The 25,899-nt window shown below is 39.1% G+C and overlaps 1 protein-coding gene across 3 annotated transcripts in view; it reads right to left on the minus strand.

The window, feature by feature from the left end:
• Window positions 1–25,899, minus strand: part of ntrk3b (neurotrophic tyrosine kinase, receptor, type 3b) — a 165,316-nt gene that overhangs the window by 90,541 nt on the left and 48,876 nt on the right. For all 3 annotated transcript variants that reach the window (XM_018697465.2, XM_018697464.2, XM_018697463.2), the window contains exon 4: window positions 9,494–9,562. In XM_018697465.2, coding sequence (XP_018552981.1) covers window positions 9,494–9,562 — 69 coding nt within the window. The remainder of the gene's footprint in view (window positions 1–9,493; window positions 9,563–25,899) is intronic.

Raw genomic sequence — 25,899 nt, forward strand, 5'->3', positions numbered from 1 at the left:
CCCGATACTCCAGAGGAGAGGTAATGATCACCACCGGAGGCTGTTTTTCTGAGAAATGTACACACAGGTGCTTTGGCTGAGGAGACGTGGATCACAAGCAACGATAAGCCATATACTGCATTGTTGTACTCGCACGCTTTGATCTCAGTTTGAATGCACTGCTTCCTCTCCTTATACTGTTGTCAGGAATTATTTTAGCCTTTTAAATCCTGTGTGTTTAATAAATAGCCTTCTTTGGCTTACCTTTTACCACAGTTTCACTGATGTTGGGTGTGACTGTAGGTTGTATTTCCTGTGATGCCTGGTTTTGTGGTAATTCAGCAGAAACATGTAGTTAGTTGCTCTAGTTGCTCTGCTTGTCACACTACTTCTCTGACGATCCAGTGCACTCAGATGTTAATGCATACTAATAAGACAATATGCATTTGTGAATCTACTCTACATCCTCCAAATATTTGTCAGTTGACTGCTTGCTAAACCCCTTCACCAAACATTTTTTAAATCATTATGTTAGCTTTGCACCTGTTCCTATTGCAGGTCTGTCAAGCTTTGGATTTCTCTTCATGCTAGAACAGTGTGCATAGAGCTTTAGGAAGCGCTATACTCAATATTTAAAAAGACTCATGGATAGTTTTGTTTTGTTGCCACCCTCAAAAAAAATTGACCAAAACGCACAGAGGAGAGTGAACAGTGTTTCAGTTTAACATTAGCTACAAATGTTAGCATGTCTAGCTTACTACTGAGAAGTGAGCTAGCATTATTCCATTAGCTATGGCTAGATTATTATGTGGATTACCTTAGAAAAGTACCTTTTCACTGGAACATCCACCGTGTGGGAGCCAAGGTGTTAGTAGTATATTGCAGTTTAAAGTAACAACAGAAGCTCTGTCCTTCTCTGTTACTGGTTTGGGAAACTTCAAATTACAGCAACTCTAGCTAAATCTGCATATCCTCATGCTAGCAAAACAATCTGTGATTCATCATTCACAAATATTTTAGCAATAGAAAAAAAAAAAACGTTGGGCTTGTCATGTTTTATAGTAGGTTATCAAATCATTATGTTAAATAACATTTCAGTTACATTTCTAATTGTAATACTGTACAATACTAATGCTAACTAGCTCTTCTCTGCAATGCCCAAACATTGCTGCTCCTTTATTTCGAGGGCTGGTTATTGGCACTAATGTCCAGATGAGATTTGTTTCAAAAGTCCAGAATTGAATTGTTTCAGTGTGATTTGGATTTGATGATTCTGTTACATCAGATAAACATCAATATTTCGTACAGTGGTTCTCAATTTGTCTTGGGAATTTAAATCACTCAAGTGAAATTGTGTAAAATGAACACAATTGGCTATACTATAAATGCATTTTTTGATTAAATTTTTTTTTTTCTTTGGAATGACTAAAACATGAAAAATCTATATTTTTGGGCCTAGGTGTATTAAAAAAAAAACCTGCAAATTTACAGAGGTGTCATCATCAAGCATATAAAAAAATTAATGCTATCCCAAACAGCCTCATGGACTGTCAGTAGCAGATGCTTTAAATAATTACTGACATCCACTTTAATTATCACTTAAAGCACAGACAGAACAAAAATGGAAAGTCTGCTCATCTGCACTGTTTGTGCTGACAAGAAATCAGCCTGATGTCTGATGACAGCTGTGGTAGCTTCCCGGCAGGACCAGACTGAATAAAGTAGAATCCACTCACTGTTCAGTCGACTTTCACGGCTTCACATCTTGTTACAAAAGATAATATCTCTTAAACAAACATAAACCGTGCTCAGATCAGCGTGCAGAGTTTTTTTCAGTCTGTCTGGAAGATGTGATCTCTAGGTTGGCTACAAGACAGCTAGAGTCAGCTAACCATATTTTGTAAATTGCAAAGGGAACACATAGATTATAACTATGTTAGTTTACAGGCTGCTGTGTTTCAGGGCAGCTAATATACCAACCTATCATCTATGTTATTTTTAACCCAAAATCACTGTATACACACAGATGCAAATCAGAAGTTTAAGAATCATTCTTAAAATTTTCCCATGTCCATCTTCTAACTGGATCAACTGGTAACTAATAACTGCTGAGAACATGTAGCTTCAGCTTTAGTCCGTTAGCATTATATCTTGTATGTAGTCATTGTGTGTGTATTCAAGATCCTGTTATAAACGTCTCGGTCAGCTGTACATGGAGACGGAATCACCAACTAACTTGCAGAGTTTAAGCACTGGCATTGGTTCATGCTAGCCAGCCACATCTGATCAAATCTGCCAGCAAAGTCTTCATTCAGCTAAATGAATACCAGTCTTTCACTCTAAATGAGAAATCTGTTTTTGTTTACTTTTGTGTGAAATTGAAAACCCATTTTATCTGGCACCATTAAAATGTTACTTCTCTCTCTCTTTTTCTTTGCCCTTTTTTTAATCACATCCTTATATATATATATATATATATATATATATATATATATATATATATATTTTTTTTTTTTTTTTTTTTTTTTTTTTTTTTTTTTTGGTCTCCAAAGCACTCATTGCTGCTGTGTTTCTGCACTGCACTTCCCATAGATCACTTGTCAATCAAAGCGTGTGGTACAGTATCCTCATTATTATTATTATAGCGTAGAAAAGAGATAATCCAGCTGTCATGCCATTAGATTGGCTTTTAGAGTCTTGAGGCAGCTGATTGACAGTGGGACATCTATTCATAGACAGTGGGTTGAATAAAGAGATGTAGCCATGAACTGGTCTCATTTTATAGTGCTTGGTTGCTGCATCACTGCCGCACCATTGCTCTATCCCTGTCAAATAACATCAAATGATGCTCTCTTCTCATTGTACAGCAGGTTGAGTAGTTGAGAGATTAGTTTTAAGAAAAAAACTGTATAAATCAATCAGAGAGAATTGAGTCAACCAGCATCAAATGTAATACTCTTCTCGTCAGCAAGAGCTTTTACAACATAAGCATTTTCCTCCGATCCTGCTAAATTTGCTAAACAGTTGCTTTTACCACACCATACAAAGTGTGTATCATTGCTTCACCACACTCCTGGTTGCTGCTGGACTGGTGCCATCATTGTCACGCTGCATCTTCTGCTTATGCTATGAATAAAGTAGCACGCTGTGAATAAATAAACCCCCATTTTGCCCCATCATTACTTTTCTGTAAGGTTGCAGCCACTTGGCCAGTTAGCATCCCAGCAGGCTCTCTCGCTGTCTGATTTTTTTTTCCCCTTCAAACCACTACGGTATAATTTGTCTGAGGAGCCAGACCTGACTTTGGCTTATCGACAACACCACCTGCGCTGCAATCATGTAGAGGAGCAGGGGCACCTGAGTCAGGTCGGGGAAGGCTCCAGGTAGCAAAAATGGACAAAGTGAGCAGCAGCTTAAGGTGATTTTTTCTTCAGAGTCAAAGATTGTAGCAGGGACTCTTCAGATACTTTAGGTGGTTATTTTTAGAAGATAGGTGAGAGGTGCTTTATGCATGTATTCATATTGTCCATTCAGGATTGATGATATTGTGATATGTGTCCTGTCTATTTATAGTCTGGCATATTATACTCATTTATGTTAGGAATCCTTTATTTAATGGATTTCACTGTACTGCCTTTATAAAGATCAATCCTGTTGTTATGAAATCATGTAATTATATTGTGTATAAGTGTAAGTACAATTTTCACTAAAACTGAAATACCAAAGTACTGGCATGGAAGGTAGAGGTGGGAAAGATTCTGCTCACCAATCAGGGCCAATTACAGTCATTGTGAGTTCATTGTGTGAGAATGAAAATTGTGTGTACTGGTAACATAACATCAAAGTTGGGTTTTATTACATTGAACAATGGTTTTGGTGGATACATTTTCTATATCATTACGTTTAAGTGGCAACTATCAAAGGAAAAGTAGAGTTTCCCAGTCGTGATTACAATTTGGGAGTTGACAGCTGATGGAGACCAAAAGAAAACTAAAAGGAAAGTGTACATTGGACATAAATTTGTCAAGTTGCCTGAAACATAACTCCAAAGAAATGTTAATGTTGCTTCATTAATGGATGCATAGGGAACCGTCTGATGACACTGTAGCCAACTTTCATCAACTTACAGGGTGATCATATGTCAATATTGTGTTTTCAGCCTGTTGTACTGCTCCCAAGTAACCGAAAAAGTCAATTTATTCTGACTGACTGCTGACCAGTTATCTGCAATAGATTCAATACACACTGAAGAAATACTCTATCTGCCTTCACTTTCACAGTTTTTTCCCAAAGGCACTTGACTCAGCAAAAACCTGTTGACACATTTCCAGATCCAGGAGCTGCCCACTGCAACCACCGCCTTCTACAGAATCTCATAGTTTAGCTGTGGGCCAAATGCCTTACTCCAAGGCTCTACTTTCTACTCTCCATACTAAGGGCTCTACTTTCATGCCAGTGAAAATCTGGCGGAGGCACAGACACAGGCAGGTGCAAGTCTTTTTTTTTTTTTTTTTTTTTTTTTGTACTTGGGACTGTTTTTCGACTGGTAATTTCATGGCTTTGATCAAGCCCTGCTTGAGTAGAGGAGTGTGAAGTGCTGCACTGGTGGTTGGGTTATTACAGTTCTGATGGGAAAGTGGAATTTCAGTGTCCATTTTTGTCCATTAACCTATGTCTGTTTTTAAAAGACTTTTTTCAACAACTAACTTTTATTTGTCAATGTTGGCAACACCCCCAGCTATTATTTGAAAACTGTATGACAATTTATAGTTGTTGTAGCTGATGTGACTGAAACACTCAATAACAGCCACACCATTCAAACATACATCAAAATATAGTTTCCACTGCTGCTTGTAAAATGACCAAAGGCTCTATTTTTCACCTGATTAAATCTTTGTCATCATATTGGAACAGAAATGAGTGTTGCATCTGTCATCTGTCTGTACTTCAGAGTGTTGTACATATCTAAAGGCCTGCACATTTACTCTAAATACCATTTTCTCTGGATGATCAAAACAATTTCAAGTGAATATGATTATAAACGGTGAGCTGTCATTTCATGCAGCCAAGTAAATAACTACTGATTTTTTTTCCCCACAGTATTTGGAGTTGTGTCATTTTTGAACACATGTAAATATACAAACATTTGGTTATATATTTTTGTGATCAAGTTATTGTTGTTTTTGCCCAATTGCACTCATGTCATTATCTTAAATTCACATATATTATGTAAGTTTCTTTGCATTTTAAGCATAACTTGTGAATTCTGGACTTTGTCTTACAAAAATGAACACGCCATCATTTCTTGCTATATGAGCATACATAAGTAGCCAGAGTTGGGCTATAGATAAAGTGAAGGTCCATTCAACTGGTCTATTAACCAACTGCTCTCTGACATTCTTTGCATTGGAAAGAGATGACCAGTAAACCATACTGACATCAAACCACAAGCCTTGCTCAACAGACATGCCTTAGGAGCATAGTTGGTGTTATTTGTCTTTGGACGTTGGGACTGTACATATCGAAGGAGTGGTCAACCAACTCTCTCTTCCAACTCCATCGTGTCTTGGTATTTTGCTTTAAAGGGAAAGATCTTGTATTTGCATTTATACTTGTGGCTGCTTCCAAAAATAGCATTGATAAGTGAAAGTTTCTCCTTCATCTTCCACACATGTACTCTGCTCAGTAGTCTCGCTTTTAAGATGGTGACCTCTTTAATGTTTGGGCCATTGCTGCCCCCAGTCTAGTCTTTTCTACCGCATTTAACATTTTAATACTCTCTTTTCCTCCTGCAAGTCAGTCTTTTGATGTTTTTGTAGAATCTGTGTAAATGTCATGTATTTCAGTAAGAGTTTGCCCTGAGTGCAATTGGATCCTAATGAAATGAAGGTTAAAATGTAGTAATTTACCTGTTCATAGAGCCCTTGGAAATTTAATGTTTAATTCATCCTAATCCACTGGCAGTCATATCAAAAGATTACAGGTTTGATCTTTTCATATTTCATCCATATTCAAAGAAAAATCCATTTTGCAGTGAGAGGCGTAAATGTTTGACTTTGCGTCGGCCCCTGCTTCCCAGAGAGCTGGGATTAAAGAAGCGCTAACAGAATAAAGGGATTCAGGATGCACATTGCCTCAGGCAGATCACTTCAGTTGCTAAAGAAGAATATTTTCCTTTTCTTTTTTTTTTTTTTGTGGACCAGACAGAATGAGATTCCTCGAAGACGGCAGCACTGGTGACTGCTGCTAACTCATCTTCAAATAATCTCAACAATATCACCCTGGAAGCCACAGCGGCAGATTTAGCATTTAGCCGTCCCCTTCACCCTGCTGCTGTTCTCTGCCTTGTGATTGGCTGGGCTGTGCAGCACACTGCAGCAGCTCTGGTCCTTTGGCTAAAGGGCATACAGACAAAGAGGCAGAGCCGATTATCTGTGTCTCATCCAGAGGCAGCACACAGCAGACGTCTATTGTAAAGCTTCAGTGTGATGTTGGGGCCTTTTCACAGGAGCCACAAAAGACTTGAGATTATTGAGATTTCACTGATAGTATTGCCATTGTTACTGATATTAAGATATTGCAGGGAGTGTGAAATATCTGTGCAATCAACCTGCAAAACAAAGCAACTGTTTTGCAGTTACACTTTACTGAGCCTGATAAGGAGTGTGTGATAAGGGAAAAACAAACTTGATGTGTGTTAACTGATAGAAACAACTTTTGCCTCCTCACTTGTACTATTGCTTCATCATATAGGTTGCCTTTATCCCCAACTCTGATTTTAATTGTTCAATAAGGTGCAAGAATCAGCCGCTGTGAACCATAGCAAGCTACACCCAAGACCACATAATGGTCGAGCACCGGACCACACATCCAGTGCTTGTTTGAGGTTAACAGAGAAGTCCTGCCTACACGTTAGAGAAGCTGAATCGTTTATTCAGCTACTTTAACATGTTTTACAGCTAATTAATTGTGTGTGCAGAGGCACTTACATGCAGGAAATGTAGCATTTAATTCCAAACTGTGGGCAATCACACTGCTTTGATGAAACTGATGTTTAATTGAACTTTCATCTGGGTACTGTTATCACTGTTTTGCATTACCCTTTTGGGTCAACATGGTTGATATGTACAAATGACCTATTTTCTTAATTGTAATTGCAATGTGCCATAGTGTGCACACCTCCATCCATCCCCTCTTATTTTCATTTAATTTTAACAAAACCTTGTGAAAGCAATTTGAGAGAGTAGCTGTAATTATGAATGAAATATGCAATAAATGAATCAATGAAAACATTGTTATTTTAATGCGTTGTGAAGGGGCCGACAGTATGGTTCCAGGCTTTAAAAAAAAAAAAAAAAAAAACATTTGTACATTTTCTATTCAGTGCAGGTCACTGTCACCAATGTGTTGCAGCTTTGAAATTGGTCCTCTTTCACTGTTAAAAAATGAAACACAATTACAATAACACTGCCTAGAGTGTCTGAGATAACACGGTGTAGCCACACCGTCATGGCAAAGGGCCATGCTCTCCTTTCGTCACATGAAACGGAAATTATCTCAGCTGGTTTGATCTTCCTCTATTCATGTATGGTGGTTCAGCAGCACGGGTGGGCACTTATCATTGATACCGCATTGTGTATTATTCTAATAATTAAAGCCAATAGCCGCCCAGTGAACGCGCTTCATTTGGCATGATTGAATGATTGGCACTTACCAAGCTAATATGGTTTGGGTGAGCACATAGACACAGTGAAGAGAGTAATGATGTCAGGGCCACGTCGCAGACTCTGCCCATGATAGAGTGACTCATTTCCTATTAGCGAGGCCTGATTCCACATGGCTTCCTTCTTGCATAACGCCTCGGCCCACGTCTGTGCCGCCACGCCACTCCAACTGACACCTCTTAACTAAACACACCAAATGGAATAGACATAAACCCTCACTCCTCATCAGCATTCACCAGGAAACACAGGCATCACCCTGCCCTGCTTTTCATGTAGAACAACAAAGACACCTTTTGTACGCATCTAAAATGGTTGCTTAAGGAGAAATAGGATCGCACATCAGAGCAAACTGTGCTTTGGGAGATGTAATGGTGATTTGGTTAAGGAAGGATCTGTGCTAGTTATTTTAGTTTGTTGCATGTGATGTTGTCTGTTTAGGAATTTAAGGTCATTCAAGTGTTAAGCTCTAGTAATATATTCACTGTCTCTGTACCAAAATGGCAATAATCTTGTTTTACAGGTGTGAAATTAAGGCTGCATATATACATATACTCTATATATGTATATATATGTATATTTGTATCACCTTTTTCTAAATGAGCCCTGCCTACTACTACATTCAAATGTCTCATGTTAAATAGCTAAAACTTTGGCAGGAAATAATGTGGTCACGATGGAATCCATTACTTACAGTAAGATACTGATGATGAAAATGTGTTTTCAGGGCCTTTAAATAAATTATGTACATACATACAAAAAAAAAAAAGGGGGGTTTGAAACTGAGACAGTGCAGAAATAAGAGAAGCTAAATGCCAAATTGGCTTACACATGAGCTGAATTGGACAGCTGGTAAGACAACAAAAGTACAGAACTTTCACAATCCAGTGAAGAATGAGATTCACAACCCAATAACAGGCATTTTGAGGGATTCAGAGACCCATCTGCCTCTGATGAGGGCCCAAAGTGAGATGACACTTGTGTAGGGCTGGTATGGGGTCTGCTGTGAACTGCTTCCTACGCAGGATGGATAAGATAGAGTGTTCTGTGATATTGGTGGGTCCTGCAAGCGTGAGGGAGAACTTTTGCTCAGGATGACAGCGTAAGCTAAACAGCCGAAATGCAACACTATGAGGTCAATATAAGCAGGGCTTTCCCTCTGCTCCGCTGCCTAGAGTGTACAGCAGCAGGACTACCCCAGATCAGCATTGTGCCGTGTTCTCAGAGGACCTGCCCTGCTTCTACCTCTGAAAATAGCACAATAAGGAGGCCTGCTTGAAATAGTCTTGTATCACATCCTTCTATACCTCAGCTCTATATGCGCAAGAAGCAGTGCCAGCATTCAGAGCACAGCGAAGGTTCAAATGATGGACAGTGCTGACAGAGGTAATGATGTGTAAATTACAAGCGGGTTGACATCGCAATGTTCTCCCCGGTGGTGAAAGAGCAAACTCATTTCATAAACACAATGATCGCTAAAATATTCATAACAAACAAGAAAATGGGGTCAGACTCTCTCCTCCTACCAGGCCATTACATTTCCTTTGTGTGTGTTAATTAAGTCAACAAATGACTTATAAGATCTTAGTGCCACTACACCGCCTATAGGTTCAGTCTTTTACATGTGCTCAAACAAATTAGAGGTTTTGTACAACAAAGACAGGAATTATAATGGCATGCAGTGAGGACAATTTGTATTGAGGCAGATAGTGCGCAGGGAGCGATGATAAATTGTTCTAATAAAATACAAACAAAAGCCAACGAGAGAGATCAGACGAGGGAAGAAGACTTACAGCTCGGAGAGTTGGAGGTGCTGGAAGAGCTGCCATGACAGAGTGGTGAGAGGATTCTTTGACAAGTTTCTGTAGAGAAAAAAACAAAACAAAGAGAAAGTTAAATTGAATTATTTTATGTCACTTGCTTGATGTCATGTCTGTTCTGTATTTGCACCATTTTCTCACTTCTTAGTTTTGACAGACTTTGGTTTTAGAAACACAATTAGCGAATCATTTCTGGAGGTCATTTTGATCATTTTTTTTTCTTTTCTTGAGGTGAAATTCATTTTCAGTCTCTTAAGGGGCTTTTTTGTCTCAACCGCACATCACTGTGAACTTCTATCTACAGTTCTGTGATGTATTTGAACAAGTAAACTAAACTAAAACTCAAAATAAATCAAGCGAATATAGAACTAGATATACAGGCCTGCAGTAATAGCTGAAAATAAGGCAAAGTACTATTGACAAGGAAAGGGAAACAGGCCTGGCTGTGTGGCGCTTCGGGGCTCAGCCAACTCAATAAAAGAAAGTTGACCGCTTTCAAGTCAAATAATTCAATTGACTTAAGGGACCCCTCCAGCTCAGGAAGCCACTAAATTCAATAGCAAATAGCCAGAGACTTACAAGTGATTTGACCAGAACCTTTAATCAGTTTAAATATGGACATCAGGCATCTGCCTATACAGTTATTAAGAAATACAACATCTCTGTGAGGGCATTAGCACAACAGTTTGTCATACAGAACACTATCAAATCCTATTATCAGCCCATGTACCGTCAATGTACTGCATTAGGCATGAGAGAGAAATGAAAGAGCAACGTTCTATCTGATCTGATGTTTTCTGTGATGTGAACAGTTGCTTAATGACTCGCACACTTTTAACTTTATTGTCACTTTGTACATGACACCACGGCTCACAGCGTGTATCCAGTCGCACTAATTGAAATGACAGAGGATATGGTATATTGTACGTAAAGCGAGATAAGACTGACTTTCAATGGAGACACGGGGTCAATAGAAAAAGCAATAAATTACAGCAGCTGAAAACAGCATGTCTATTAGAATACAGCAAAAGGACTATTAAACATCATAGATAACTGTTTACTTATCATACTTACTATTTTTTACAATATAACTTATGGCTGTGTTAAAAAAAAATGGGATAAAATGAAGGTAAAACCTACTAAAGAATAAGACAAAAATACATTTAAAAATACAATAAGCATAAGTATTATACACACACACACATATATATATATATATATATATATATATATATATATATATATATATATATGCACATGTTTATGTACAAAACACATATGCACACACACACAGACACACACACAAACTCCATAGGTTAATTTGTACTGAAGACCTATTAGATACTCCTGTAGCCAGAGGTGTCGCTATGGCAACAGGGAGCTAAGGATGTTGCAGGACTTTCTTATTTCCTGTAATATCACAAATGCCCATACACAAACACATGTGTATGGGCACACCTGCAGAGAAACACACACATGCACACATCTAAAAACAAATAAGCACGTTTGCATGTAGTCACTCATACACACTGGTTAAATAGTGTCACCTTGAAATATGTGCTAGTGTGAATGCACTGCTCTGCATACAGGGGATGTGTGTGAGAATATGTAAAGATGCTGCATGAAATTTCAACTCCCAGAGAAAACCTGTGGTCCCACAGGGCCCGTATTATACACTGAAAGAATACATTACAGGGAGAGGGGGAGAGAGAGAGAGAGAGAGAGAGAGAGAGAATGAAAAGGTGGGCGAGCAAACAGCAGCTCATTAGGTGATGTGGAGCAGGGCCGCTCAACATTTACGTCAAATCACACACCCCAAAATAGGCACACATTTAGACCACAGATCTCCAAATAGGCACACGTCAAATGACAGGCCCTAAAATAGACACACGTTAGACCAAAGACCTCCAAATATACATACATTAGATCACAGGACTCCAAAGAGACGCAGAGAGACGGCAGACATTCAAACAGACACACGTCAGACCACACACCATCAGCCAATTTATTTTCTTTGGCGGGGGGGGGTTGATTTTATATTTTGTTATAAAACTGTTTGTTAATAGCATGGGATACTTTCTGGTGAGTGAATCACAAAAAAACTGGACTATGGACCAAAGGCAAGAGCCCAAGCAGCAGGTTTAAATTTACTTGTAAAAACTGTATAAATAAATGTTACTGTAGTTAACCAGGATGATGTACCATGTTCATTTTATTGCTATGAATGCTCTACAAACCATATGTGTGTATCATACCATAAGTGGACTTAAACTTTATGACATTGTTTAATATGTGACAGTTAAAATCTGCATGCCTTCTATCCAGTAATGTTACTATTTTAATGGAATAAACACTGATGAATTCATATTGACTAAGCCACTCCCATGGAAACATTTTGAACTTATCTATTTCGCACAGTTAAAAAAAAGCATTAATACACATAAGCCTTCCAATTAAATGACAAATGTAAATGTATGAGAGGAGAGGAGGAGTGTTTTCTGAGCGGAGAGTGAGACCTCCTTCACATCTCTGGCAGGAAGTGTTCTGTTTTCAAAGGTCATCCTTTGCATCTCGACAAGAAATGTCAGCTAAAATTGGATTGGTGTGTGTGTGTGTGTGTGTGTGTCTGTGTGTGTGTGTGGAGCGGGTGCGGGTAAATGAATTAATAAATATATAAACAAATCAACAAATAAGCCATCAAAGCCGATGGAATGCCAAAAGACAGGAGGTGAGGAGGGCCAAGCGCTGTGGAGGTGATGGGGGGGGGGCAATGATTATTAAATTAAAAAATTAGCAGCATAGAGAATTAATCTATTTATAAGTGAGGCAGTTCAGTTTCCAGGACTGGAAGGACATACTGTATACTGCCACCCAACAAACACACACATGCACGCACACACAAACCTCCACTACTTTGACTAAACTGTAGAACAAACACAGCATCAGCATCCACACAACAGTTTTTCAGACACTGAGCCACAAATCATCTCTGCTCCTCAGACAGAGCTCATTTGAATAAGGAATTATAATTATGTGATTCACATGAAAATTTCATCAGGTTGGGGTAAAAAATATGCGTTACAGCGACGGATGTATCTAGCTGTTAATATTGATGACAGCGTTGGCTCCCCAGCCAGAGGGCGACGAAGTGAATGCTAAACTGAACCTGGGTGTTTGCTCCTCTGCAGAGGAGGTGCAACTCCTCCCCCCTCCTTCTTTAATAATTCTGTTTGGCACAGATGCCATTGGGAGGGCCTGGCTACTCGAGAGGGTTGGCTAATTAGTGCAGCATCACTGGTAGCTACTGTCTGAGTGTGGGGGAGCGCTGCAGATTGACATTCAGGACCATGCAGAGGAGAACCAGACAGCCACTGAGCAAGATGTCGCAACCGATCAGCAGCGCGGACGTCGTGAAATCTAGTCGTCATCTGTCACACTGAGGGGAAGCTGCAAATTTTCTGTTCGTCTTGAAAACATTCTGTTACTCCTAAACAGATTTTCTTTCCCTTGAAATGTCTCAGAGCCCTTTATGTTATGAGTAATGCCGATGAGTGTAAGCTGCAAAAACACACCTTTCAAAATAGAACTTTAAAATATCAGAGGTGTCAATCTTAAAAGAAAGTTGTTTTTCTTCAGTCCTGAGAAGCTGACATTTTAGAGGAGGGAGCTTTTTTCTTGAACAGCAGCCATTTGCAGTTTGTGAAATGATGCTGCATTAATAATATAGAGGTAAAAGTAATTGGATCTAGGCCATCTTTTGTCTCACACATGAAACTAGCACTACAAATTGTGTGTGTATGTGTACAAAAGAACATTGCTTTAGATTACTTCAAAGGGTAATTACAGTATTACGTAAAATACATAAAATCCAAACCTGCTTAATAAAAATATGCATTCATTCTGCCTCTCTCTATAACCGACTGATGCAACACAACATCGATTCAGCCTGCAGTCAAGTCCTCATTCAAGCTTTTATTCATCCGAACACCCAGAAAAACATCTTGGAAACACTCTTCAAGAGTCTCTGAGTGAACGTCAGCATTCAGTTTTATAGATGAAATGTTTTTCCAGGTATTATTCTGCAGTTTCTGTACTTATTATGTTGATCCAGCGCCTAAAACATCAAAGCCACAACCGCTTATCACCAAAGGTATTCCCAAAATAAAGAGTTCCCCGCGAGGTTGAACTTATTATAACCCCAAGATTGTCCTTTTGCCAGAAGGTGACTAATAAAGAAGTTAACTCCATATAAAAATACAGGTTTAAGCTACCAATAATGTCTGCATGGGTCTACGCCACTCCAGCCTTCTGCATGTCTCTCCCTGATAATGCTTGGAACTTATTTCATGCTTTTCATCCCAGCCAGTGTAACTATGCATCTCATGGTCCACCGGTCCATCCTCTCTACAGCTGAAACTGCACGCATCCTGCCTGAATGCACACAGTGATGGAGTACTGAATGTATGTTGATATGCATATTCAGCCAGATCAGCAACGCCTCTGTCACAGGCTGAGAATGTATATTTCAAATATATAGACCTCTTAAGCCTCAGTTGGACAGGATTTATTTCTCTAGGGGAGGTGAGTGATTTTAACATTACCTGCACTAGTCAGTGATTTTAATCCCATTTTTCACCCCCATCACAGTATTAATTACAGTTGCAATTAACCAACCTTCTGATCCTCCTGTCCAGAACTTTGTGTTTTTGACTTATATTTGTTTGACGTTCTTTCTGTCTTAAAAGTATGCTGAATTAGCTATTAGCAGTTCCTGTCTGCAATGCATCCATGAATGTACAGACAACTATCACCTTGATAGAAGAAGAAAACTTTAAAACGTGATGATTCTCAGGTGAGTTCTGAAGCATCTTTTTTCTTTGATTGTGATTGCTAAGTAGATTAATGGTCCTTTATTCACAATGGACATCAAACATTCTATTCTTTTCATCTCTCCCAGGCCTGTGCTTTGTCCTTCTCTTTTAGCATTGTTCTGTGCAATGTCCATGTCTATTACAAGCCATTTCCTGTAATTTCCCGATGGTTAAAATGCCATCTGGAATGATGAGTTTAATTACAGAGGAGCACAGTCAATATTTTATTCCCCACCTCCCTTTGTAATGTTAATCACATCTGAATGAGGCTTTAGTTCACTTTCTTTCTTCTTTAGTGATATTATCAAGTGTGCGTGACCTTTGACTGTGTTCTCAATGGGCCTTAATTTACATTTAGGTGTAAACTACTGAGAAAAACATCTATTGGTTTTTTTGTCAGTTGTTGCATTTCCAAGTTGCAGAACTCTTTCTGCTTGGAGTCTTTTCAACCAAACATAACTGTTGTAGAACTACTGCAAGATAAATGCTACATTTTTTGATGCAAGTGCCTCTCACTGAACTCTTACCAATGTCGGATTCAGTCGGCATCTAAACTACTTGGTTAAGATTAAAAATAATTACATGTATATATTATGTTAAAGAGAAATTAAAAGAAAGCACACAAACCCATATCTCTGATTTCAGTGCCCACCCTCCACCCTGACCTTTCACAACACTAGAATGTCATACTACATTTCACATTTACATAAAATGCTGATATTAAAAACAAAATGTGCACTTTATACTCATTCCATATACAGTTGTGTAACTTTTGGCTCACTCATCAGTCTCGATCATGTTTCAAGCCACAGCACGCAGCAGTTTTCAGACAAAAACTTCTGATAAACCCACTGTATGCTACCAACCCAGCAAAACAGCAAACAGAGAGTTAGCAACTAGCTAGTGAAGCATTTAGTACAACAAACAAACAGAACTGCAAACAGAAAAATGTATTTGCTCATTCATTCACCAGGTGGCGAGAAATTACACTGTTCTCCCACAAAAAAAAAAAGTGATTCCCCTACTAATTATATTAAATTGTCACTTATACTGAACATCAATTGTCTTTAACCTTGTAAACTTTAAAGTTGGCCACTTTTGTGTACATTCTACATGTTTTTAATTAATTCTTTGATCCAGTGAGTCATATTCACATAGAGCTTTAATGGTTGAATTTCTCAAATGTCAGACAAGCAAAGTCTGGCATTGTCACATCACATCAGTATACGTGACTTTTTCAGACGAATTATACTACTTGTGGTATAATTACAATAAGCAATGAAACCAAAGTCAATTTGACAAGAAACCTTTAGCCCCCTCATCTCCTCAGGTTTCTCCAAATAACATTTTGCTTTATAGGCGAGGATCAGTTTCTCACTTATCCTTTTTCTGATCTGTGTCATAAACCAATGTTCTTTTATGTTTTACAGAGATCCAGATGATTTTGGCTCACCCTCACCCGAGAACACTTCACTGTGCTGTGCAGAAGGCGACTCAGTGACTAATTTGTTTACAGTAATTACCCAAATGTCTCAAAATCAATGAGGTAATGATTTATTAATGGCAAAATTTGAGACATAATTAAAAACAGAATGATTTGCACAAAGCAAATAAAGTTTGTCTTTTCACACATCCCTCTATAATTATGTATTCAGTACATGTGCTGTAGTCCCTGCACTAGAAGAGTATAGTGTCAGCTGCATCAGCCACAGTGCCCCTCCTCTAAAGAAGATTTTGGGAGCTACTTTACAGGTGGAAAACAATCACCTGACAGTTGGCTGTCTTCTTTAGGTTTTTTTTCCCCCTCTGGTGAAGCTCAAAAATTTGTGCAGAAGTATCAAAAATATACTCTCTGTGTGGATATTTATCTTCTATTTTAACCATCCTGTGCTATCAAAACATTGAGCAACAACTCAGCATGAAGACAAACTGTAAATCATTTATGAAAAAGAATAGAACACCATGGGATGTAGTGATGGATGTGCTCCAGTGAGACAGTGCTGATATAGTATTATTGATAAAGGCATTAGAATGAATGTGCTTAAAATCTCCCTCCTTAGGCAGTTCAATCATTGGAAATACAAAGCGGGGGAGTGAGTTCCTTAAATTGTGTTGGAGCTACCGTATGGAATTCATTTAATCAAAACAGCTGAGGAGAAACTTCAAACAGCCACCACTTCATTATAATCGAGAATATTATTCGCCCCAAATCTGCATCAAGCATAGGTAAGGTTGGCTCTGGGGAAGAGGGATAAAAATAGTCAATTCTTTAATCTCAGAAAAATCCTCTGGTTGTGGTATATATGTGCATGTGTCGCGCTAATCTCGCAGCAGAATTCCTTTCATCTGCCTTTAAACCTGTTTATTCCTCCTCCACATCCAAGCGGGTGAAATAACATGAAACTGGAACTACTATCAAAGTACTCTTGAGCAAGGTACATAACCCTCAGCTGCTTTAATGAGTCCAAAATGTAACAGCAGCTACTGTATAGTAGTGTATCAGTCTGTACTATGGTCGTAGTAAGAAGTGAATTGGTACAGGAAACACACATGGAGTTCAGCAGAATTTTTAACAAAACTAAAGGGATGTTCAGACAGAGAGCTTTAGCCAATATTCTTGTGTCATTTGTGAATCATTTTTCCAGTCTCTCTCCTTTGTATGTCATCTTTGCTCCACTTTGCATGCTAGTAGCTCTATGAGGCTGTACTTTTAGCATAGTGGTGCTTTCAGCTAAATGCTAACATGCTCAATATAACAATGTTAACAGTCTAGTTGTTATATTTTAGTCATCTTTGTTTCGCATGTTAGCATGCTAACATTGGCTAATTAGAACTAGACACACAGTCGAGGGTGGTGGCTCATTACTGGATTGGACAAATTGAAATTTGATGTTGGCACTAAAATTTGCTGACCACAAAGACTGGAAACAGGTTAAAAACGCTAGCCTACTTCTGTGTAACAAGATTCTGGGGGCAGTGCTGCCAGGCAATCGAGGGAGACTTCAGAAAGTTAATGCTTCACGCCAAGAAAGAAGTCCAGAAATATAACCAAACTACAAACTGCCTTTACACTTTGTTTTTGTACAAATCATACAAACAAGATCTAATTTGTTAATTAGAGACCTTTAAAGGTGCCAACAGGCAGAGCTTATTAACTTTGGACAGAGCCAGGCTAGCTGTTTCCTCCCTGGTTGATGTCCTTGTGCCAAGCTAAGCTAATTGGCTGCTGGCTGTAGCTTAACATACTGTACAGATACAAGTGGTATCAGCCTTCTCATCAAATTCTCCACCAGAACATGTAAATACATTTTCTAAAATGGAGAACTATTGCTTTAAGTAAACATTTTGACCCGTTACTGATTGTAGGTGAAAAGCCATGGGATCATCAAAGTCAACAGGATTCATTTTCTGGGCAACATGAAAATCTGCAGCAGATATTCATGTTCATATTCATGACAATCCACCCAATAACTGCTAAGATATTTCACCAAAATTATTGTCTGTAATTGCGTGCCAGTAGCTTCTGAGGGATTTCAGTGTGAAAACACCAACCGACCGCTATACCTAGGGCAACTTCACATAGCATGGCTGTAAATGTACCCAAACATCTTTATGCATATTAGCTCCTTGATTCAAAAATGACAAACTACCCATTCATTTAGCATTTGAGAATAGATTACTTTATCTTCAGCCCAATAACTATTCTGTAAACAAAGGCCTTATGGCGACTCATAACATTAATAACAGCCCGTAATATTTGTTACTTTCATCCCAGCAACAGCTGTGAATGACGAGGAATGATTAGTTTTAATAAGGGCTTACTCCTGCCTTTTCAGTATCTTCTTATAAATCCTGCTATCAGTCAAATAACACCAACAAATTAGTCTCCACTCAGCAGCATTGTTTGGCTGATTTTAATCACTAAAAAGCATTTTTGTGCTTTTTTCTGCCTTAGTTGATGGGAATGGCTAGTGAGATGAATGAAAAAGAAGATGACGTGAAAAGGGCTGTGAGCCATTAAGTCAGGTTAGCACTATTATGGTAAAGACATTAGTAACCGGAATATATCCCTGCAATATCATTTGAGGTTTCAGTTTGTCAGTGTAATTAATGCAAGACAATATTGTGCACAGTCATCCATCTGTGCCACTGATTGCAAGGGAGAGATGTGAGTCAACGTTCCAAGACACAAGAGAAGGAAGCCTTTAAGCCATGATTCTGATTATTTTTCCAGATAGGGATGGAGATGTTAATATAGACAGAGTAATGTAATGAAACTTGTCATCAATCTAATGAGACAAGCAGAGACAGAACCGCCACTGGGCTGACAATATTGCCACAGGTAGACTCAAACCTTTTAGCTATAATTCTGATTGCGTTTGTTAATTATGGAGATGAAATATGCACCGAGCCTCAGAAGAAATGTACTGCAAAAGCGGCTTAGTTGCAGGAGACAAACACCGGGGAGGAGAAGCAGGCGTGTAGTTTTCTGATGGCGGACCATGGCTTATGGTACCCATGGAAGAAAGTTTGCTGCTTGTTCAGCTGAAGGTACACACTGGCAACCTGTTCTGGCCTGCTGCTTTATGAAATGCCTCTTGCTGAAATCGATAAAATGTTAGAGTTGATTAAAACACCAATAAAGACACCCGGGAGTATTTTTCCTCAGACGCACTGCGAGAAACATTTTCAGCCTCTCATCCAGCCTTGTTTCTCAGAGTGCTTTTCCAGCAAGCAAGCAACTCAACAGAGCATGATTATAGTAAATACATTCCATATTGGTATTTGTTTGCTACATTGTAAAACGTCAGCATTCATAATGGAACAGTACTCTTCTCTGTGTTCAGACAGAGGTAATAATCAACCTCAAGACTCTAACCAGGTAATTTTGGTAAAATTGGGTTCAAACAACGTTTGCTTCCAGTAATTTCCATCCAGGAAACAAAGACATATGGGTAGTCAAGGGGAAGGAATTGAAGATGACTATGTGTCTTTGGCACCTCTCCTCAAAGCAGGACTCCATAAATCCCATGCTGCGCTGTGAGCCTGACCTGCTCAGTGCTTTTTAGTCATAATCCAGAGGTTTCAGAGAAGTGATCAAGGCATTCATATGAGGCGGACCTACATCCAAATCCACTACAGCCTGGAGCGGGCAGTCAGACGAGAGTGCAACACTGGGCTTCTGCTGTGCCCATTTGTTCTTCCACTGTCCCAAGGACTGGATTAAACATTGTTTCAGTCAATTAAAACATTTCTACTGAGCCACAAGCCAAGGCCTAGTTTCTGTCTTTGCCACAAAGAATGTTTCTCTCCACCAATAACGGAGACAACAGCCATGGGAGCTACAAGAAAATGAACACAACTCTTTAGAGCACTGAAGGCTTGTGCAATCAAGGCTTTTATCATCTAGATGTGGCAGGGGAATCCAGTGCCACTGTCAGAAGCTGCAGGGTGAACTATTGTAGAAATCCCAGCTTTTACTGCAGACTTGCTGAAGTCCTAATACACTTCCCCGAGAGGAATGGTTTAGAAAAATCTAATTTTGTTCACCTTTTCCTTGAGGGGTTACTGAGAGTGGTCTAGAAATGGATTCAGTGTCTGTAGAACATTAAAAACACAGTGACACCAAACATAAAATTACAATAAACATAAAATTGTTGTAGAAAAATTACCCATATTACACTATAGTATAACTGCATCAATGCATAGATATACATATCCCGTACACATATGAATACATATTATCCTTGTACAATACTCTATATTTTAATCTATAATCATGTATTATATGTTATTTGTTGGTCATATGATTTATATTTAAAATCTCAGTCTACATAATAAAAAGTGACTATAGCTGTCAAATAACTGTAGTGAGGTTGAGGTATGAATGGTAGGAAATGGAAATACTCTTGTCAAGTAAGCAGATGTACTCAGTTACTTTTAATCACTGCTGTGTACCATCCAGAAGTACAAGTTATGTTTTTCTTCTATGGTAGCGAGCATATTCCACATCTCCACAAATTACAGTCAGACACTAACATTCAGCAGTGGGTTACAAATTATCCACTTTTCCGAAGTCTGTCATGTTGAAAAATGTGCCTTCTTTTGTTAAATTGGACATCAAAGCTTGTGAGGATTGCTGTTCATCTTATGATTTGTTTATATCATCAATACATGAACAGCAACTCTATCTCTAGATATTTTAATGCACTTTAAGAAGACAAATGCATGCACCAACCACTGAGGTTGATATTTGGTTGCCACTATCATGAATGTAATGCCAATACCACAAAAGTGTAACTCACTGCCAGCACAACATACTGCCAGCACTTTGTAGTAATGGAGAAGCTTTCATTTATTTCAAAGGAAACCTCCCTTCTATGGCTGTAGAGTAGCTTAGCCCCTCAGTGTGCATCTCAAGATACTGTGTGTGTTTTGGCTACCGTGGAAACCAGGAGATAAACTGGAGTAAATACAGAGACACACAATTTTGTACTTTAATTTGTCTAAGCAGGTCTACATGGCAAAACACTGATTTCTGCGTATGAGAAAGACACAGATGTAACATCAATGTTCATCTCATCACATAAAGAGTTGGGCCAGTAAGTACACTACACATTTCTTCAAAAGGTAGCTGTTTTTACTGCAGGATCATATGGTTTCCTATGTTTGATTGTTCCTAGAGTGATGCCAGAAAGTTGTCTTGTTAAAGCTCCTGCTCATTGCACACTTCCTATACAGTCCAAACAGCTTGTTAACTGCATATAACATGCAAGAGCAAGACAGCAAGGAAAACAGTGACCTGGGGTGTCAAGTGAATACGCTTTAGCGCCTTCAAGTATTTTAACAATCTGATGCATGTAATGAGGACCATCTCCACTCCTTCCTGGTTCATAAAAAAAAGAAAAAAAGAATTGCATCTGAAGAGCTGGTTTCTCCTTGACAGCTCAAAAACACTGGTCTCAAGGACACTCAACTTTCCAATGCCCCACTTACTAACGCAACAGCAATGCAAATTTATGGAAATGCAAGTAAGGGTGTGGGGAATGAAGATTTATACTGTCTAAGCATCTTCACATAATGTATTGTTATCTTAAAGTGATGGCCTACCACCCACACTTTGACAGCTAAGTACGTATAACATGGAGATGTATGAGGACTGCTCAGTTTCAGAAGCTCAACACTGAGACGTTAAGGGTCACCTATACATCAACAATGAAATGAAATTACTGGCAAACATCATTACTCTGTGACTATAAATATGAATCAAGGAAATGTGTGATTTCTGTGAAAACAGTATTATACATAGTACCTATATAACCGAGCTATAAACTAAGCTATTTCACAGTAACTGCACTTTGACTACTAGTTACTATACTGTATTCTGGATTTGATTTCCAGGCTGCAGGAACAACATTGATTCAGTAATCTCTGGATTTTGGTGTTGCTCTCTCTGTCACTGAGAGACTGCCAACTAGAAGGGAAAAGTAACAGAGCTATATCAAATTAAAACTAATTGGAGAGATAGCGAGGGCTACTCTTGGCTAAAACTAAAACAAAATTTACTTACTTGTTTAATAATTTTTCCCCAGCTGTTAAACTGTAATTGAAAAATACCCATTTTGGTGAACTGTATATCCAATAGTTATTTCATATGATTAAATGAGGCAGCAGCTAAATCCTGTTATGGAGAAAAACTCCTGCTAAACTGTGGCTAAAGATAGCTAGCTTAGCAGATCAGAGAAGCTGCTACTTTTTTTATTCAAGTCGATTCATGTGATGTGGTGAAAAGTACCTTTAAACCACATTTAGTCAAATCATGAATATTTTTTGTATATAAATTTCAATATTAATATTAATGGTAGCCAGACAGACAAACAATTTAAAATGGAATACATTTTGTTTTTAGACTCTGTGTCTTCAACCTCACATTCTCTGAAGAGTTTCACAGGCACAGTAATATCTGCATTCTTAATAAATGAAATTTTACACACTGTGATAGAGAGTAGTAATGGCAGATAGCCAGTTAACATATACCACTGTAACAGCAAAACACCTGGCTGAAAATGAGCTACTGTAAATTAGTTTTAGTGAGGCAGCACGTCTGGAATTCTATTTAAAAGAAATAATCATATTAATCCAACAGGAGGCATTTTGTAAAATTCACCAAGGAACTGCATCAAAATGAATAATATTCCAGAGGCAGTCAATTGGAAGTAATTACTTGACCAACTCCCACAATAATGCTGAGAATTGCTCATAAAAGCATAATAAGAGCAGATTAAAGTGGTGGAAATAACTTTGCATTCCAGTCAAGTCGCAGCCTGCCTGATGCCAAAAGAAATTTAAATAAGAGGTGTATAAAGGACTTTAGTAGCACACAGTGAAAACAATAATAGTGATTATTGGAAAGATGGCAGGTAATACTAACATCAAGTGCCTCCTCACTGTCGAGAGTCACTATATTAACCACAAAAAAAAGCATTTCCCTCATAATGGTCAGTAAATATAAGCAGAGGTTTAGAGAACAGCAGCTGTTTGTCAGCTCAACCCAAGTTGTCATGTCTAACATCTGCAGCCTCTCTGCAGAGGGAGTGAAGCACAGAGGCTGTGAGCTGAATGACAATGATAAATTCAGGTGGATGGACCTCGTGTTTCAGAAACATAGCCCTAGCAGGTGACATCCAAATCATTCCCGCTCTCGCTGGCAGAAATGAGCACGGCGACATTCAGAACATGAAAAACAGCTCCGCCGCCCAGCCGGAGAGATTCCTCCCAGCCCGGTTACAGCTGGCTCCACTCAGTAGGCTGCAGGTTGGGCCGCCTCCCTCCATTAGCTCTGGAGGATCCATTTATCCTTTCATCACACTGCACTCCTGCAACAATAACACCATCACCTTGCCATGCATCACACATCGGGGCGGCTTTGGCCAAGTGGCGTCTCCTCGGCGCTCTCAGTAATGAGTAATGGTTTAAAGAAGAAGGGAAGTAGAGCTAATCACATCGGCTCAGGTGCGCAGGGTTTAAACTCCTCCTGAGCGCGATGGGAGCAGAGAGGGGTGAAAGACGCAGGGATGTGAGATGAAAAGAGTAGACAATGATCACATCACCTGTGAGGAAATTCAGCATTTAGGGCAGCAGCTTACCCTTCAACTTCTCACCCCGACTACAGCAAACTATCACACCAAATAAGGTAAATTATTTTTACATTAACCTTTTAAACTATTTCATGTATCTTTAGTGATGACTGTAAGTTAATTTAAACAGGAAAATGCTGTCTTAATAATATAACTGCACAAGCAACAAGCACAATTTGAGACCTCATGACTTTGACAAGACCCTTTTAATCCTCTACTACTTTATGTCATCTGTTCTTTAAATGATTTCCTTCTGTAAACGGATAAAGTGTGAAAGATGCCATGAAGGACAATATACAATATACAAAAGAGGAGGCCTGAAACTGCAAATATATTGTGCATGCAATTGTGCAAAATAGTTACACTGTACATATATGAATTTGGTACCAGACTATGATGGAGTTGTTGTGTCAGTTAAACTTGTGCTGTTGAAAAAGAATTGTTGGGACCACATTGATTTCTATTTTGGCACCTGTTGATAGTGAAGAGAATGAAAGCAAACACATGTATTGTGGAAGAACATTATCCAACCCTATCTACACAGCATTTCTTCTCACCACATTTGAAGTGTTTTGTCTTTTATTATATTACTTATTTACTTGTTATTATTTACTGTTTTCATTTACTGCATCCTCTTAATTCTATTTGTCTGATTCAGTGTCTCACAATTATCAACATGGTCCAAACACACGGTATAAATTAAAGAACATCGCCGCTAGTCTGTTCTCACTCCAGACAATTACGTGCAATGTAATTTGAATGCAAGGTCTTAGTAAATCAGTTGCTCAACTAAGGCCAGCTGTGCTCCTTAAAGTTTAGCACATGGTTAATGTTTAGCATGCTTCTCCTTAAATATTCTCCACTGGGAGCAATCAACTATTTAACAGCAGCATATAGAGTATAACCAGTTTTACAGCACAGTGGTGTTTTTCTACAACCACTATATGATGCAATAAAAATTAGTTTGAGAACAACATATTGAGGTGTATATTCTAAACTTTGTCTCAGAAGAACATTTTAAATTGAGTTCTGTAGTGATCTCGCAACATCTCCATGAATGTTGCCACTTACAGACTCACAGCTGAAGTTTTACCAGAAGTTAATATTTCAAGAACAGGAAACAGAAACGTAAATAGAGTAAGAGAAAAACTGCAGCTTAAGAATCAAACTGTGGAAGGCCCCATGTTGCAGAGTGCAGGCAGTCTGCCAGTCCTTTGAGCTGATCCAAAGCTAACATGTAATCCCCAACCAGGGGTCTTTCTGGCAGAGGGGGCAGCAGGTTGCTACATCACTGTCTCGCAGCTGAGAAGGTGTTGAGGTGGTTATACGGTATAACACCAACCCATGCCTGGATGATTGCCACTACCACACAGCAGCTCTCAGCATCTCCCAGTATCCCCTCCGCCGTAGCTGTCATACACGGCCACCTGGGGCTGCCATCTTGACTTGTTTTGACGAGTCTGGCTGAGCGGAAGGAGGAGCAGGGGCAGATGGTACTGTTAAACTGGCAGGGGTGACGTGGTTGGCATCGAGCCGGGCATCCCTGCGACTCTCAGACAGCAGGAAGCCACCTTGACCCAGCCGGGGCTGCCAGATCGCGATTCCCATCAACCCACTGGAGACACAGGGCCGCGGGCCATGCAGATCCAGGTCTGGTGAAGACAGCTCAGACAGCCCGGTCTCCCAGGAGCCCGTAGGTCATTGGCTAGCACTCTGCCACCCTACCAAGGATAATTTTGTGCGTTTTGGCTAAGTTCAGTTTCCGTTCCTCTAAATTCAACAACCTGTGACTAAGAGCATACTAATGGAGGGTTTGATGAAGAAGAAGCTGAGAGAAAGAGAGAGACAGAGAGCGAGGGGCCATGCTGAGAAACCTTATGAATAAAAAAAAGGAAATGAGCAAACATTTGAATTGAACTGACAATGTTACATAAATTTGGAAAACAACCCAATAAATAGTCTGGCATCCATATGAGGCCACAGTGATTGTCACAGTGACAATGCTAACATGCTAATATGTAGAGGGTACACTATGTTTACCATGTGCAAGTACCTAGTACAAGTACTGTTAAAATCCTCACCTTGCTGCTGGTGCTAGATGACGGGGAATCACCAAAATAATAATCTCAGGGTTAATCTTCTGAGCACCAAGAATGCCTCAGCAAAATCTCCTGGCAATCCATGCAACCAATAGTTTTTGAGGCATTACTTTGGTCTGAACCAAGGCAGTGGAACAACTAAGACGACTTCCCATGCCACCCACAGAGCCTCACTGCTAGCGTGGCTAAAATTTTACATTTTTGATATACTAATCACCAATGAAATTACATTTGAACAAAACAAGTGCTTTGCTTTACTTATGAAGCCAAGT

The sequence above is a fragment of the Lates calcarifer genome, linkage group LG2 (assembly GCF_001640805.2).
Source record: "Lates calcarifer isolate ASB-BC8 linkage group LG2, TLL_Latcal_v3, whole genome shotgun sequence".
Taxonomy (NCBI): Eukaryota; Metazoa; Chordata; class Actinopteri; family Centropomidae; genus Lates; species Lates calcarifer.